At 38.4% G+C, this 13,843-nt stretch overlaps 1 protein-coding gene across 5 annotated transcripts in view; it reads right to left on the bottom strand.

Annotated features, from left to right (window-relative positions):
- Window positions 1–806: 806 nt before the first annotated feature.
- ZFP37 (ZFP37 zinc finger protein) overlaps window positions 807–13,843 on the bottom strand; it is a 45,281-nt gene continuing 32,244 nt past the window's right edge. For 4 of the 5 annotated variants that reach the window (XM_067743633.1, XM_067743632.1, XM_067743635.1 and 1 more), the window contains 3 exons: window positions 10,572–10,698; window positions 10,128–10,262; window positions 807–3,375 (listed from right to left, as the gene is read on the bottom strand). In XM_067743633.1, coding sequence (XP_067599734.1) covers window positions 1,865–3,375; window positions 10,128–10,262; window positions 10,572–10,698 — 1,773 coding nt within the window. In that variant the 3' untranslated portion in view covers window positions 807–1,864. Of the gene's footprint in view, window positions 3,376–10,127; window positions 10,263–10,571; window positions 10,699–10,776; window positions 12,845–13,843 lie in introns of those variants that run through there. The other variant, XM_067743634.1, reaches the window with a different exon arrangement.

The following is a 13,843-nucleotide window of genomic DNA, read 5'->3' as shown; positions in this document are numbered from 1 at the left end:
AATAAGTTACTTGGTAATGAGAGCATAATATCCGTGAGTTAATCTTTCAATATATGTATGTGCACATGTGCACACACACACGCACACGTTTCATTCTAAATATTCATACTTTTAATTCTCCAAAATGAGTTCAAGAAGGCAGGCATTGGAATAGGAAATATTTGCAAAGATGGCATTTAATCACATATGGTTGAGGGTCCATAATTATGCTAGGCTAGTATCTAGGTGAAATATTTATTGAGAAGTATTGACCATGACTAGACAAGTCTTTCCTATCAACTTATATGTTTATTCTGAGGAATAAATCAGGTAATGCAGTGAATGTGTTCTGAAAAATGTAAAAGGTGACATACATATCAAATATTATTATTACCTTATATTACAAAACCATTTTTGTCCTTATGTTACTGTTTTTAGTGTAACAACTTAAATTTTAGAACAGTTCAGCTGTATTTTTTAATCTATGACTCACGAGTAAAAATAGGAAAATAGGTTTCCTGTGCAAACCCAAATTGATTAACAGTATCTTCTGGAATGCATGCTTAAGAATGATTCTGAGGCCAAGTCTAGATTCACTCAGAAAGAGTGCAGTGATACATTAACAAGGTCTGCTATTGGGCAAGAACAAGAAGTAGTGCCATTTGCTGCAATATATTTGAAATCCCAGATTGAGGTATTTGTGTATAAGCACTTTGAATATGAGATAAAATGGAGTGATTGTGCAGAAAATCACTTTCATTCAGCTGCAATCACAGTTCATCTTCAGTCTTTAAAAATGTGATAAATAAAAGAAACACAGTGCTGAGTTATAGTTGTAATTCATTATTTTAATGAAAGAACATGTTTGATAGGAAAAACCTTTGTGAATTCAATATCAAATTTAATACCATATCCTCATTCATGAATAAGCATAGAAACTCTTACTTTGTCAAATAACATCATGGAGTGGGTTCAGTGAAATTTTTCATTAGTACTGATTTATACATATTAAAAGGATTTTAATTGTGAAAATAATATATGTACATGATTTAAAAATGTAAAGAGTATACAATAAAAAGGAGGTCTCCGTCCCATCCCAGACCCCATTCCTGTAGTCCTGTGCCCAATGGCAACCGCTAAGTTTCTTTTGTATTTTTTCAAACCAATTTACTCACATATAAATATACATATATATACACAAATACATACATACATACACACAGACAGACAGGAAAACACACACACCCTTTTGTACACAAGTGGGAATAAACTATATACACAGTTGAGCAACCTTTTTTCACTCAACAATATATCTTGGATAGCATTCCCTACCAGCACCTGTGTGTTCTCAGCTGATTTCTTTCATTTTCTCTTAATTTTGTGTTAACATTTTTTTTTACATAGATAATAACCCTTCTATAAAGTTTTCTGCTGATGCAGGTACTAGCAAAGACATTAAGAAAGAGCTGCATGATAGCATCAAAGATGAAACTCATATCAATGGTCACACACATTTATACATGGCAATAAACAGATACGCAAATTCAATTCTCACATGTGGTGCTTAAGTACACAACCCTCAAGCAACTCAGGAATTGTCAGAAAATGTAATTTGTTTCTCTAGTGCTCTGATTATTCAATTATTAACAATTTTAAAAGCTTTATATTCAATCTGAATATATAGATCATTTAAAATATTTTAAAAACAATATTTTATATAAAAGGTTTAAACTCTCCATCCATTTCTTCCATGTGGTGATTCATTTTCAAATTCTCTCATGGGTAACGAGGTGTAACTTCTTGTTAAAAGCTTTCTAACATTCTTTAAAGTTAGAATACTTCTAAGGTTAAATAAAACCTTTAGTTCAGATTTCCCACACTAATTTCACGCATGAGATTTCTCTTCTGAATGAGTTTTCATATGTTTAGTAAGGGATGCATTTTGTTTGAAGGCTTTTCCACATTCATTACATTCATAAGGTTTCTCTCCAGTGTGGGATCTCTGATGTATAACAAGTTGTGACTTTGCATTGAACGCTTTTCCACATTCATTACATTCATAGGGTTTCTCCCCAGTATGAGTTCTCTGATGTACAATGAGGTGTGACTTTTGGGTAAAGGCTTTCCCACATTCATTACACTCATAGGGCTTCTCCCCAGTGTGAACTCTCTGATGTTGAGTAAGACCTTCAATTTGCTTGAAAGCCTTCCCGCATTGATTGCATTCAAAAGGACTTTCACCGGTATGAGTTCTCATATGGTAAGTAAGAGATGAGCTATGTCCAAAGGCTTTTCCACATTCATTACATTTATAGGGTTTCTCTTTAGTATGAGTTCTTTGATGTATAATGAGGTGTGACTTCTTGCTGAAAGCTTTCCCACATTCACTACATTGAAAGGGTTTCTCACCTGTATGAATTCTCATATGTTTAGTAAGGGATGAGCTATACTTAAAGGCTTTTCCACATTCATTACATTCGTATGGTATTTCACCTGTATGAGTTCTCACATGTTCTGTAAGAGATGAGTTATACCTAAAGGACTTTCCACATTCCTTACATTCATAGGGCTTCTCGCCTGTATGAGATCTCACATGTTGAATAAGGTTTGAGCTATGTCTGAAGGTTTTCCCACATTCAGTACATTCATAGGGCTTTTCACCAGTATGAACTCTCAGATGGTCAGTGAGGGCATGTTTATGACCATGGGCTTTGCCACACTGAATACACTCATATGGTTTTTCTCCAGTGTGAGTTCTCTGGTGTACAACAAGGTGTGATTTTTGGCTAAAGGCTATCCCACATTCATTACATTCATATGGTTTCTCACCTGTATGAATTCTCTGATGGTCAACGAGTCCTTGTTTGTGGCTGAGAACCTTCCCACATTCATTACATTCATATGGTTTCACTTTATTCTGAGTTTTGTCACACTTGGTAGGAGATGAGCTATGGCTGGATGATTCCTTATGTTTTTCTCCAGTTTGAATTTTGTCCCGTTCAGTATGTTTCTTGCCAGTTTGAGTTTTGTCAGGCCTATTAGATGAGCTATGGTTGGGTAATTTCTCACATTTTTTTCCAGTTTGATTTTTGTCTTTCTTTGTATCAGATAAGCTATGGCTGAATGATTTCGTATGCTCTTTAGCTACATCAGGTTTCTTTTCTACATAATTTCTTACATGACCAGGTAAGTCTAAATTCTTTCCATGTGAATCAAATTTAAGAAGCTTTTTCTTTGAAGGAACATATTTTGTACTCACATTTTTTTTCCCCAATGAACTACATTCATGGCCCTTTTTCTTAGTCAGAGTTGTTTTCTTGAAAGCAACTTCCCCAAGGAGTTTGTTTTGAGATTCCTGGTGGTTCTCTAGCTGGTCATCATCTTGCTGGACTTCTTCTAAAGTGGAATTCAATGAGACATTCTTGTGAATCTTTGCACTCTCATATTTTGGAATACAACTTATAAAGAAATGCCTTGTTGTGGGGCTGAATCTTTACTCAAGCCTAGTATCCTAAAGTGAATGAAATATCAAGTGCAAATGTCCCTGTCTTTTTGGACTGGAGAGGCAAAGTGCTGTAGTAAAAACAGGAAAAAAAAATTGACAATAGTGATTAGAAAAGGCTTTGGCTGTTTATAAATATGACCTTGCAACCTGGGATAAAAGATGGAATAAACACAAGGAGCAGTGAATAAAAAACAGATGAAGTTAAAAGCTTGTAATTGTTGTTGACACTTTTTGAAGTCTCTCCTCAGCCCAAGCTGCCCAGATTTAATAACTGCCAATCCACCAATAGTATTTGGCTCTTACAGCCCATCTATATTCATCCAACTCTCCATAGTCACGGTTGGAGACAGCTGGCTCAAGCCAAGATGTCCAATAAGAGTACGTCTCCTAAAAACTTAGACCCAAGTTAGTCTCCACTGGGTGCTAAATTTAAAAATGATATAAGACAAGCACTACAAAGCCACATTTTCCCTATGTAAACAGAATGTTCATCAGTACAAAGAATAAAGCATACATCCACAGAAAAGCAGAGATGTAAGATCATGTGTCCTCAAAGAGACCATTTGCATAATCCCAGTTCCTAATGGCTTCCCAGTACTGGTTCTAGTCCCCAGCTGAAGTATCACCCCTTAGGTTACAAGAAGCCTTATAATAAATTCCTCCATTTACTTAGGATAGCTCAAGTAAAATTCTGTTATTGCTCCCCAAAGAGCCAAAATAAGAGAAAATAAGGTAAGTCAATCAAAGAGTACTGAACAGCATATAGATGACTGAGGGATTAAGCAGGAAAGGATGTTCCACTGCTACCACCCATGATTAATATAATAATGCAATTCCTGTAGTAAGAATCATCCCACAGTTTCTATGAGTTACCTGATGTTTTTACCATATTTTAAAGTTTGATATTGGCAAATAAACTTTACACCATTTGGATTTACAGTGTACACACACACTTGTTTTCCAATAGTTTGCTATGGAGCACACCTTCCTGTCAGGTCACTCTAATTGCCAATTATAAATTTTAAGCTAATTCCTAACGCTAAGTGATTGCTCACATTCTTTCCTCCATACATTATACAATTATACATTTTGAGATATCTTCTCAATCTATGCTTCCCTTCTCTGAGACCACCACCCACATTGACAGATGTAGGCAGCCATGTTTGTAGTATATGATCTAACTTCTCCTTGAAAACAATTGATCAGACAGTGGTAAACACCAGGCTCCAGCTATTCAACAATTCTCCTAAGAACTTAGAATTGAAACTTGAAGACTTCTGTTAGCTACATATGGATGTTACATATGTAAAAACCAAACAATTTAGAAGCTAGGACTACCATTTTGGGGGTGGCCTTTTTCAGCTATGGACATGGAAAAACAGAAAAAGCTTCAGGATAGGAATCAAAGAGACTCAAAGAGAGAAGCAGATATAAGAGTCCCCATGACCTCAGAAAGAAAGAGATAAAAAGTGAATAGTTGTTTTACTAGTAAAAGAACATTACATGGATAAAGTGAAAACTGAGTTCAAACAGAAAAGAGTTATGGTGTTTGAATATACAGCCAGGAAATACTATTACTTTTATGGAGAACTTGTAAGAGATTAGTTCCCATGGAGTAGATCAATTTTTATAAGTATACATAAAGTAGTGTTATAGTAGCAAGAATTGGAGTTGCCAGCTGCTTTTTCATTTAGGAAATTTTAAGTGATGCAAGCATCCTGAGAAAAAGAGTATAACAAGAACTTTTTTTTTTTTTTTTGGCGGTACGCGGACCTCTCACTGTTGTGGCCTCTCCCGTTGCGGAGCACAGGCTCCGGACGCACAGGCTCAGCGGCCATGGCTCATGGGCCCAGCCGCTCCACGGAATGTGGGATCTTCCCGGACCGGGGCACGAACCCGCGTCCCCTGCATCGGCAGGTGGACTCTCAACCACTGCACCACCAGGGAAGCCCAACAAGAACTTTTATGTAGCATGACAAGGCTGCATCTTCCAATGTCCAAGGATGCTGGGGAGGATGGAGGCAAATCTCCTTCTGGGAAGAAAAGGATCAAAACTCAAACCTTTCCCCTTGAGGTATAACATTATAAGAACCTCTTATTATGATGATTTGGGCTGGTCCCAACTGACATTGGCCAGTTGGAAAAGATATAAAGCACCACAAGAGAAATTTACCATGAGGGAGGGGAGGAGGCTCTGAACTAGTGAACTGGTATAATAATAGGGTAATACTAGGGGAGAGCTGGGTCTGGCAGAGCATGTAATTAAGGCTATAAGCTTGTCCTGAATCTGAGACAGTAACTAAGACATGAATTTTAAGCTAAAATGACTGTAACTTCAGAAACTGAAGCATGGAGCTCATTAGACCCAGCAAATCATTGGAGGTAATACAACAGTCCTTCCTTGAAGAAACTTCAAGAATGATAGAAGAACCTGAGCCAAGAATAGAGTCACTGTAGCAATGACAAAAATGTATTAAATGACTCAGAATTATTTTTTAGTTGTAACACCAAGTATCAGCGAGAAAAGTGAAGACAGCCAAAACTGGAGCCACTAATGCATGGATCAAAAATTCTATGAAGGACTTCTTTGGTGGCTCAGTGTTGAGAATCTGCCTGCCAATGCAGGGGACACGGGTTTGAGCCCTGGTCCGGGAAGATCCCACATGCCGTGGAACAACTAAGCCCGTGCACCGCAACTACTGAGTCTGCGCTCTAGAGCCCATGAGCCACAACTACTGAGCCATCATGCCACAACTACTGAAGCCTGGGAGCCTAGAGCCTGTGCTCTGCAACAAGAGAAGCCACTGCAATGAGAAACCTGCACACAGCAATGAAGAGTAGCCCCTGCTCACCGCAACTAGAGAAAGCCTGCGCGCAGCAACGAAGACACAACGCAGCCAAAAATAAATAAATAGAATAAAATAAACAAAAACAAACAAACAAAGAAAACTCTATGAAGTCTCTTCATTTGTCATTTGAAGGATTGGTCCCTCTGGTCTTGGGAAATTCATAGAGTCTTGAAAAATTCAATGTTAGAAGAAACTTGAAAAGATATTGTGGACATTCTGCTAATTTGGGGACTGTAGTGATATATAATAACTGAATATTTTAATGTTTGGTGGCAACATCTAAGATGAATATTTTTAAGGGGGGGATTTAATAAGCTACCTAAGAATTGGAGCAATTTAGGTATGGGACAATATGAATATAATTTGGGTGATGTCAGTCAGAACTGAGGGGGGAAAAAGAATCAGGAACTGAGGAAAGAATAGTAAGAGGGAAGGCAGAGAGCAAGGATTCATGGGAACTCCATGGCAGACAGGCCTAAAATCTGACCCTGATAAAAACAAGGAAGGTGGAAGGAAGCTCTAATTTAGAAAGAAAGATAAAGCTTTCAATTTCTGACCATCTGAGAATAAGCTATCCTGTAAGGAGGTAAAATATAAGACAAAGGAATTGAAGATTTATCTGGACAAGATAAATTTATCTTGGAAGTCACCAGTATAGAATAAATAGCTTGTATTTACACAATAGATTATTCCTTTGAGGAAAACAGAATTAAAAAAAAGAATAGATAGTAGAAGACAAAACCTTAGGGACACTTCAAAGTGAGAAAGAAGAAAATCTGGTGAAAAAACTGGTAAAGGAACACTTAAACGATAAAATCAGATTCAAGTGGTACAATTCAAGCTAGGTGGGCAAGAATTTCAGGCTGATCAAAACTATTAAAATATGCACTGGAAGGTTACCACTGCTGACTTTAAAGTCAGAAATTGTTAGAGGCATGGATCCTATGGAATTTGACTGCAAGGGTTAGGGAGAAAATGGAAATAATGCTGGTGGTATAGACCACAGATCTAGAGCATTTCACAGTGAAAGGGGGGAAATGGAAAGTAATGAGGGGCAGGAGGATTACACCAAGAGATCTGGATAGAGGACAGATTTAAGAATGCCTGAATCTCTAAGGAGAGGAATTTGATACTATGGGGTCTAAGAGTGTGGGTGGATGAAGGGAGAAAAGCTGAGGATATTAGGAAAAGGGAGGATAATTTTAAAAAGCATTGCTTTAGAGAGGTAAGCAGGAATGGGATTACTTAAGAAAACAGCTAAAAGGGTTCACTGCTCTTTCTCAAAACTGAGCAACAGAGAGCATGGATGAGGAAAGATGGCTATGTGGAAGGGTCAGTTAGGCATCTGATGGTCTGGTATCCAAGGTTTAGAGCCCTGTTTTTCACCTTTTTTCCTACCACAACCCGAGTGGTATGGCAGACTGTATTATTGTTCCCTGTGGATTACACCTCCCAGCCCCACTGTATGGCCATTTGAATCCTCCCTGTGAAAGGAGTATACGTTCCTACCCAGTTGAACTCGGGAGTGGCCAGGTGATCTGCTCTGACTAATGAACCAATAAAATGTAAGCAGAAAGAGATATCTACCACATCCAATCAGTGATTTTAAGTCATCATATGGTTCCACTCCCTCTTCATTGCCTCTGTAATGAGACCAGAATTGGCCAAATAGGGACTGCTCTTTCAGTGTAGGTCACAAGATAATGTGGAAAAGGGCTACAGCTTGAGCAAGAAACAAATCTTTCTTTTTTTGTTTTTTTTGTTTGTTTGTTTGTTTGTTTTGCGGCACGCAGGCCTCTCACCGCTGTGGCCTCTCCTGCCGTGGAGCACAGGCTCCGGACGCGCAGGCTCAGCGGCCATGGCTCACGAGCCCAGCCGCTCTGCGGCATGTGGGATCTTCCCGGACCGGGGCACGAACCCGTGTCCCCTGCATCAGCAGGTGGACCCCCAACCACTGCGCCACCAGGGAAGCCCCAAATCTTTCTTTTTGTAGGCCACTAAGATTTTGGGGTCTTTCTTTAATGGGACATAATTTAGACTAAGCTGACTGATACAAATGGTATAAGCAAATCCCCATAAGTCACACTGGCTCCCAACTACAGTGAATCTCCTATGAGAACCTCTCACGTGGACAGGTTCACAGAAGGAAGAGATATTAGAATCTCCAAGGTTGGAGAATCTTTGTAGTTTGAACTCTTTTTCCCCCAGGAGATTTTGATATTTTTCTACTGCTACTTCCTAGGATCTATAAGACGAATTTAAGAATAAATTATTCGAAGAATTCCAAACGCATGCATCTATTGTCAATTAATCTATGACAAAGGAGGCAAGAATATACAATGGAGAAAAGACAGTTCTCTTCAATCAGTGGTACTGGGAAAACTAGACAGCTACATGTAAAAGAATGAAATTAGAACATTCTCTAACACCATACACAAAAATAAACTCAAAATGGATTAAAGACCTAAATATAAGATCAGATACTATAAAACTCCTAGAGGAAAACACAGGCAGAACAATCTTTGACATAAACTGCAGCAATATCTTTTGGGACCTTCTCCTAGAGTAATGGAAATAAAAGCAAAAATAAACAAATGGGACCAAATTAAACTTAAAAGCTTTTGCACAGCACAGGAAACCATAAACAAAATGAAAAGACAATCTACAGAATGGGAGAAAATATTTGCAAACTATGCAACCAACAAGGGATTAATCTCCAAAATATAAAAACAGCTCATACAGCTCAATATCAAAAAAAAAAAAAAAGCAAAAAACAACCCAATCAAAAAATGGGCCGAAGATCTAAACAGACATTTCTCCAAAGAATACATACAGATGGCCAACAGGCACATGAAAAGATGCTCAACACTGCTAATTATTAGAGAAATGCAAATCAAAACCACAATGAGGTATCACCTCACACCAGTCAGAATGGCCATCAAAAAGTCTACAAATAATAAATGCTGGAGAGGATGTGGAGAAAAAGGAACCCTCGAATACTGTTAGTGGGAATGTAAATTGGTACAGCCACTATGGAAGACAGTATGGAGGTTTCTTAAAAAACTAAGAATAGAGCTACCCCATGATCCTGCAATCCCACTCCTGGGCATATATCTAGAGAAAAACATAATTTGAAAATATACATGCACCCCAATGTTCATTGCAGCACTATTTACAACAGCCAAGACATGGAAGCAACCTAAATGTCCATCAACAGATAAATGGATAAAGAAGATGTGATATATTTATACAATGGAATATTACTCAGCCATAAAAAAGAATGAAATAATGCCATTTGCAGCAACATGGATGGACCTAGAGATTATCATACTAAGTGAAGTAAACCAGACAAAGACAAATATCATACGATATCGCTTATATGTGGAATCTAAAAAAAAAATGATACAAATGAACTGTACAAAACAGAAGCAGACCTACAGACATAGAAAACAAACTTATGGTTACCAAAGGGGAAAGATGAGAGGAAGGGATAATTTAGGAATTTGGGATTAACATATACACACTACTGTATATAAAACAGAAAACCAACAAGGACCTATTGTATAGCACAGGGAAATATACTCAATGTTTTGCAATAGCCTATAAGGGAAAAGAATCTTAAAAAATATATGCATGTATAACTGAATCACTTTGCTGTACGCCTCAAACTAACACAATATTGTATATCAACTATACTTCAATAAAAAGAAAAAAATATATTTTTAAATTAATAAATAATAAAAATGTGAAAAAAAAAGAATTCCAAAGTTACCACTAAGAAACTAGGAACTTACTTCCATTGGCTCCTATTCCCTTGGGTCTTGCTATTTCACTCAGACCACCTTGTCTGGGTCTTTTCCCCTTCCCCAGCCATGGCTCTTCTCCTTTTCCCAACTTGGATATCATGTCTGGTTTGAGAGCTTGATATCCTATTCATGAGAAAAGATAGAAATTGAGTGTTAGAACAACAAACATTCCAGAAATCAAGCCCTACCATTTAAGCTTCAGAGCTTTTAAAGGATAAAAGAACACACGGCTTCTGAAATTTCACAGTGCAGATGTCCATGTACCCCATCTGAGTAGATCCTCCATTTTCAAGGCAGAGGAGCACAAGTATTCTGGCTAGTACCCAAAAGGGATTAAAACTCTTGGACTCATAAAAATTAAGGATAAACTTATCCAAGGACTTCAGAGAGAAGGCATCACAGTAGGCACACTTTGAATTACTTTGTCCTTACCCATTGAGGCTAGGTTGCTGTAATTCTCCAGCATCACATCCTTGTACAGGCTCTTTTGAGCAGGATCTAGTTGCTCCCATTCCTTCTTGGTAAAGGCCATAGTCACATCTTTGAATGTTACCGATCCCTGTAATAGCACATTCCTAGTTCAGTCCAATGTTATCCACATCAGTGAAAGATGCAGACTATAATGACTTTCTCTTACCTTGACCATTCACTGATGATCATAATGTTATACACGGGGCTTATTTTTCTACCCAATTTTGCATTTTTGTTTTTGAGAGACAAAAATCATATTAAGAAATGTCCCTATAATGGACTCAATGTTTGTGTCCCCCCAATTCGTTGTTGAAACCTTGCCCTCCAATGTGATGATATTAGGAGATAGGGCCTTTGGGAGATAATTAGGATTCAATGAGATCATGAGAGGGGAGACTTCATGAATGGGATCAGTGCCCTTATAAGAGTCATGAGAGAGCTTGCTTCCTGTCTCTGCTCTTTCTGCCAAGTAAGGATCCAACAAGAAGTCTGAAACCTGGAAGAGGGCTGTCGCCAGATCCCGACCCGATGTCGGACTTCTAGCCTCCAGAACTGTCAGAAACAAATTTCTGTTGTTTATAAGCCACTTAGTCTACGGTACTTTGGAAAAAAATCCTATGATTATCAGAGAGAAAGACAATTACAACAAACAAACAAACCAGAATCAGTCTTCATCTTTTCTTCTGTAACTAAAGACTATGGAGGAGTGTTTATAGAGTTCTGAGGTAGAAGAATCGAGACCCTTGGTTTTTATGACCAGTCAAAAAATCATTTATGTTTGGAAGCAAAAGTAAGGTATTTTAGGCATGTAAGGATGCAGAAAGTATATTACCTATGTACTTTAGAAATAAAGAGAAGGAGGGAGGGAGAAACTGGGAATGTGGTAGGAAGAGGAGAGACAGGAGGAGAAGAAGAAGAGGAATGATTTTTAAAAGAAGGAAAATTGGATCAGAATAAAGATTTCAAGATTGGGAAAGACTTGAGCATATATAAGAGAGAACTACGAATAATAAAACCAGTAAAATGTCTAGTTACATCCAAGTAACTTGATAACGTTCTTGTGCAATTGTTATAAAAGTAACCTTAAAATCAAGAGGCATGATATAAGAAAAATAAGCAGGCATATAACTGGTTAGGGACGGGGAGAAATTAAAGCATGTTAAACTTCTCCTCTTATTAGGCAGCTACTGGAGAATTCTGAAACTGATAAGTATACATTCAAACATGTCTGTTTAACATTTAAAGATCACCCCTGACCGCCATAAGCCACCAATAAATTAGCTGCATGTGTCACCAATCTCTGACCTCACAAACGTCGTCACTGATTCCTATAACTCCCGTCATTAATTGTCACTGGCCTCCCAATCACTGAGCCAGCATGGCCCTTCCTAATCACTAAGCCTATAATTCCAAAATTACTGATCCCAACAAACTCCCAATCACTAACAGCAACAGATCTCCCCAGTCACTTGCCGCACAAACACTCTGATTACATATTCCCACAGGTTCCTCAACTATTGATACCAGTGGAACATATCAATCTCCATCTCTGATATCACCCCAAATCCTATCAATCTCCAGTCACTGATGCCAACAGAACTCTCAAACAGTGCCTTTTACAGAAACTCTAATCACTGCCAGTAAACTTCACTACACACTCACCCTCTTTAGCCATCCCCTTTGCCTGCTTGCTTTAACCAAAACCTACCTGTCTCCTGAGGACTCTGTTCCCTTACAGTGATCCCCGTGGAGGTTGTTTGCCCACCTCCACTCCAACCCATGTACCTCAGGGCCTGAAAATGAAGTAAATTATACTTTCAACAGTTTTTCACTCATCCTTCAAAATCCCTAACTCGTTTAGAGTATCACCAGACTTTAACCCATTAATAGTCTGGTTCGATGATTCACTAGAAGGACTCACAGCGTTCAGCATATAGCTGTACTCATAGCTATGATTTAGCACAGCAAAAGAATTCAGTGCAAAATCAGCTGGAAAAAGCTGCATGAGGTGAAGTCCAGAGGAAGCCAGGAACAAGTTTCCAAGAGTCCTCTCCCAGTAGAGTCACACAGTACATACTTAATTCTTTCAGAAATGAGTTGTGCTAACACATGTGAAATGTTGTTTACCAAACGATGCTACTAACAAGGGCTTAATTTCCAAAATATACAAACAGCTTATAGAACTCAATAAAAAAAAAAAACCCAATAAAAAAATAGGCAGGGCTTCCCTGGTGGCGCAGTGGTTGAGAGTCCACCTGCCGATGCAGGGGACTCGGGTTCGTGACCCGGTCCGGGAAGATCCCACGTGCCGCGGAGCGGCTGGGCCCGTGAGCCATGGCCGCTGGGCCTGCGCGTCCGGAGCCTGTGCTCTGCGGCGGGAGAGGCCACAGCGGTGAGAGGCCCGCGTACCGCAAAAAAAAAAAAAATACGCAGAAGACCTAAATGGACATTTCTCCAAAGAAGACATAAAGATGGCCAATAGGCACATGAAAAAATGTTCAACGTTGCTAATTATTAGAGAAATGCAAATCAAAACTACAATGAGGTATTACCTCATAGTGGTCAGACGATCATCATTAAAAAGTCTACAAATAATAAATTTTGGAGAGGGTGTGGAGAAAAGGGAACCCTCCTACACTATTGGTGGGAATGTAAATTGGTGCAGCCACTATGGAGAACAGTATGGAGGCTCCTTAAAAAACTAAAAATAGAGTTGTCATAGGATCCAGCAATCTCACTACTCTTGGGCATATATTCAGAAAAGATGAAAACTCTAATTCGAAAAGATACATGCACCCCTATGTTCACTGCAGCACTATTTACAATGGCCAAGACATGGAAACAGCCTAAATGTCTGTTGACAGATGAATGCATAAAGAAGATGTGGTGTGTATATATATATATATATACACACACACATACAATGGAATACCACTCAACCATATAAAAGAACGAAATAATGCCATTTGCAGCAACATGGATGGACCTAGAGATTATCATACTAAGTGAAGTAAGTCAGACAAACACCATATGATATCACTTATATGTGGAATCTAAAATATGACACAAATGAACTTATTTACAAAACAGAAACAGACTCACAGACATTGAAAACAAACTTAGATTACCAAAGGGGAAAGGGGTGGGGGAGGGATAAATTAGGAGTTTGGGATTCGCAGATACAAACTACTATATATAAAAGAGATAAACAACAAGGTCCTACTGTATAGCAC

The sequence above is a fragment of the Pseudorca crassidens genome, chromosome 7 (genome assembly GCF_039906515.1).
Source record: "Pseudorca crassidens isolate mPseCra1 chromosome 7, mPseCra1.hap1, whole genome shotgun sequence".
NCBI classification, from domain to species: domain Eukaryota; kingdom Metazoa; phylum Chordata; class Mammalia; order Artiodactyla; family Delphinidae; genus Pseudorca; species Pseudorca crassidens.
This window is presented reverse-complemented; position numbering and strand designations above follow the sequence as displayed.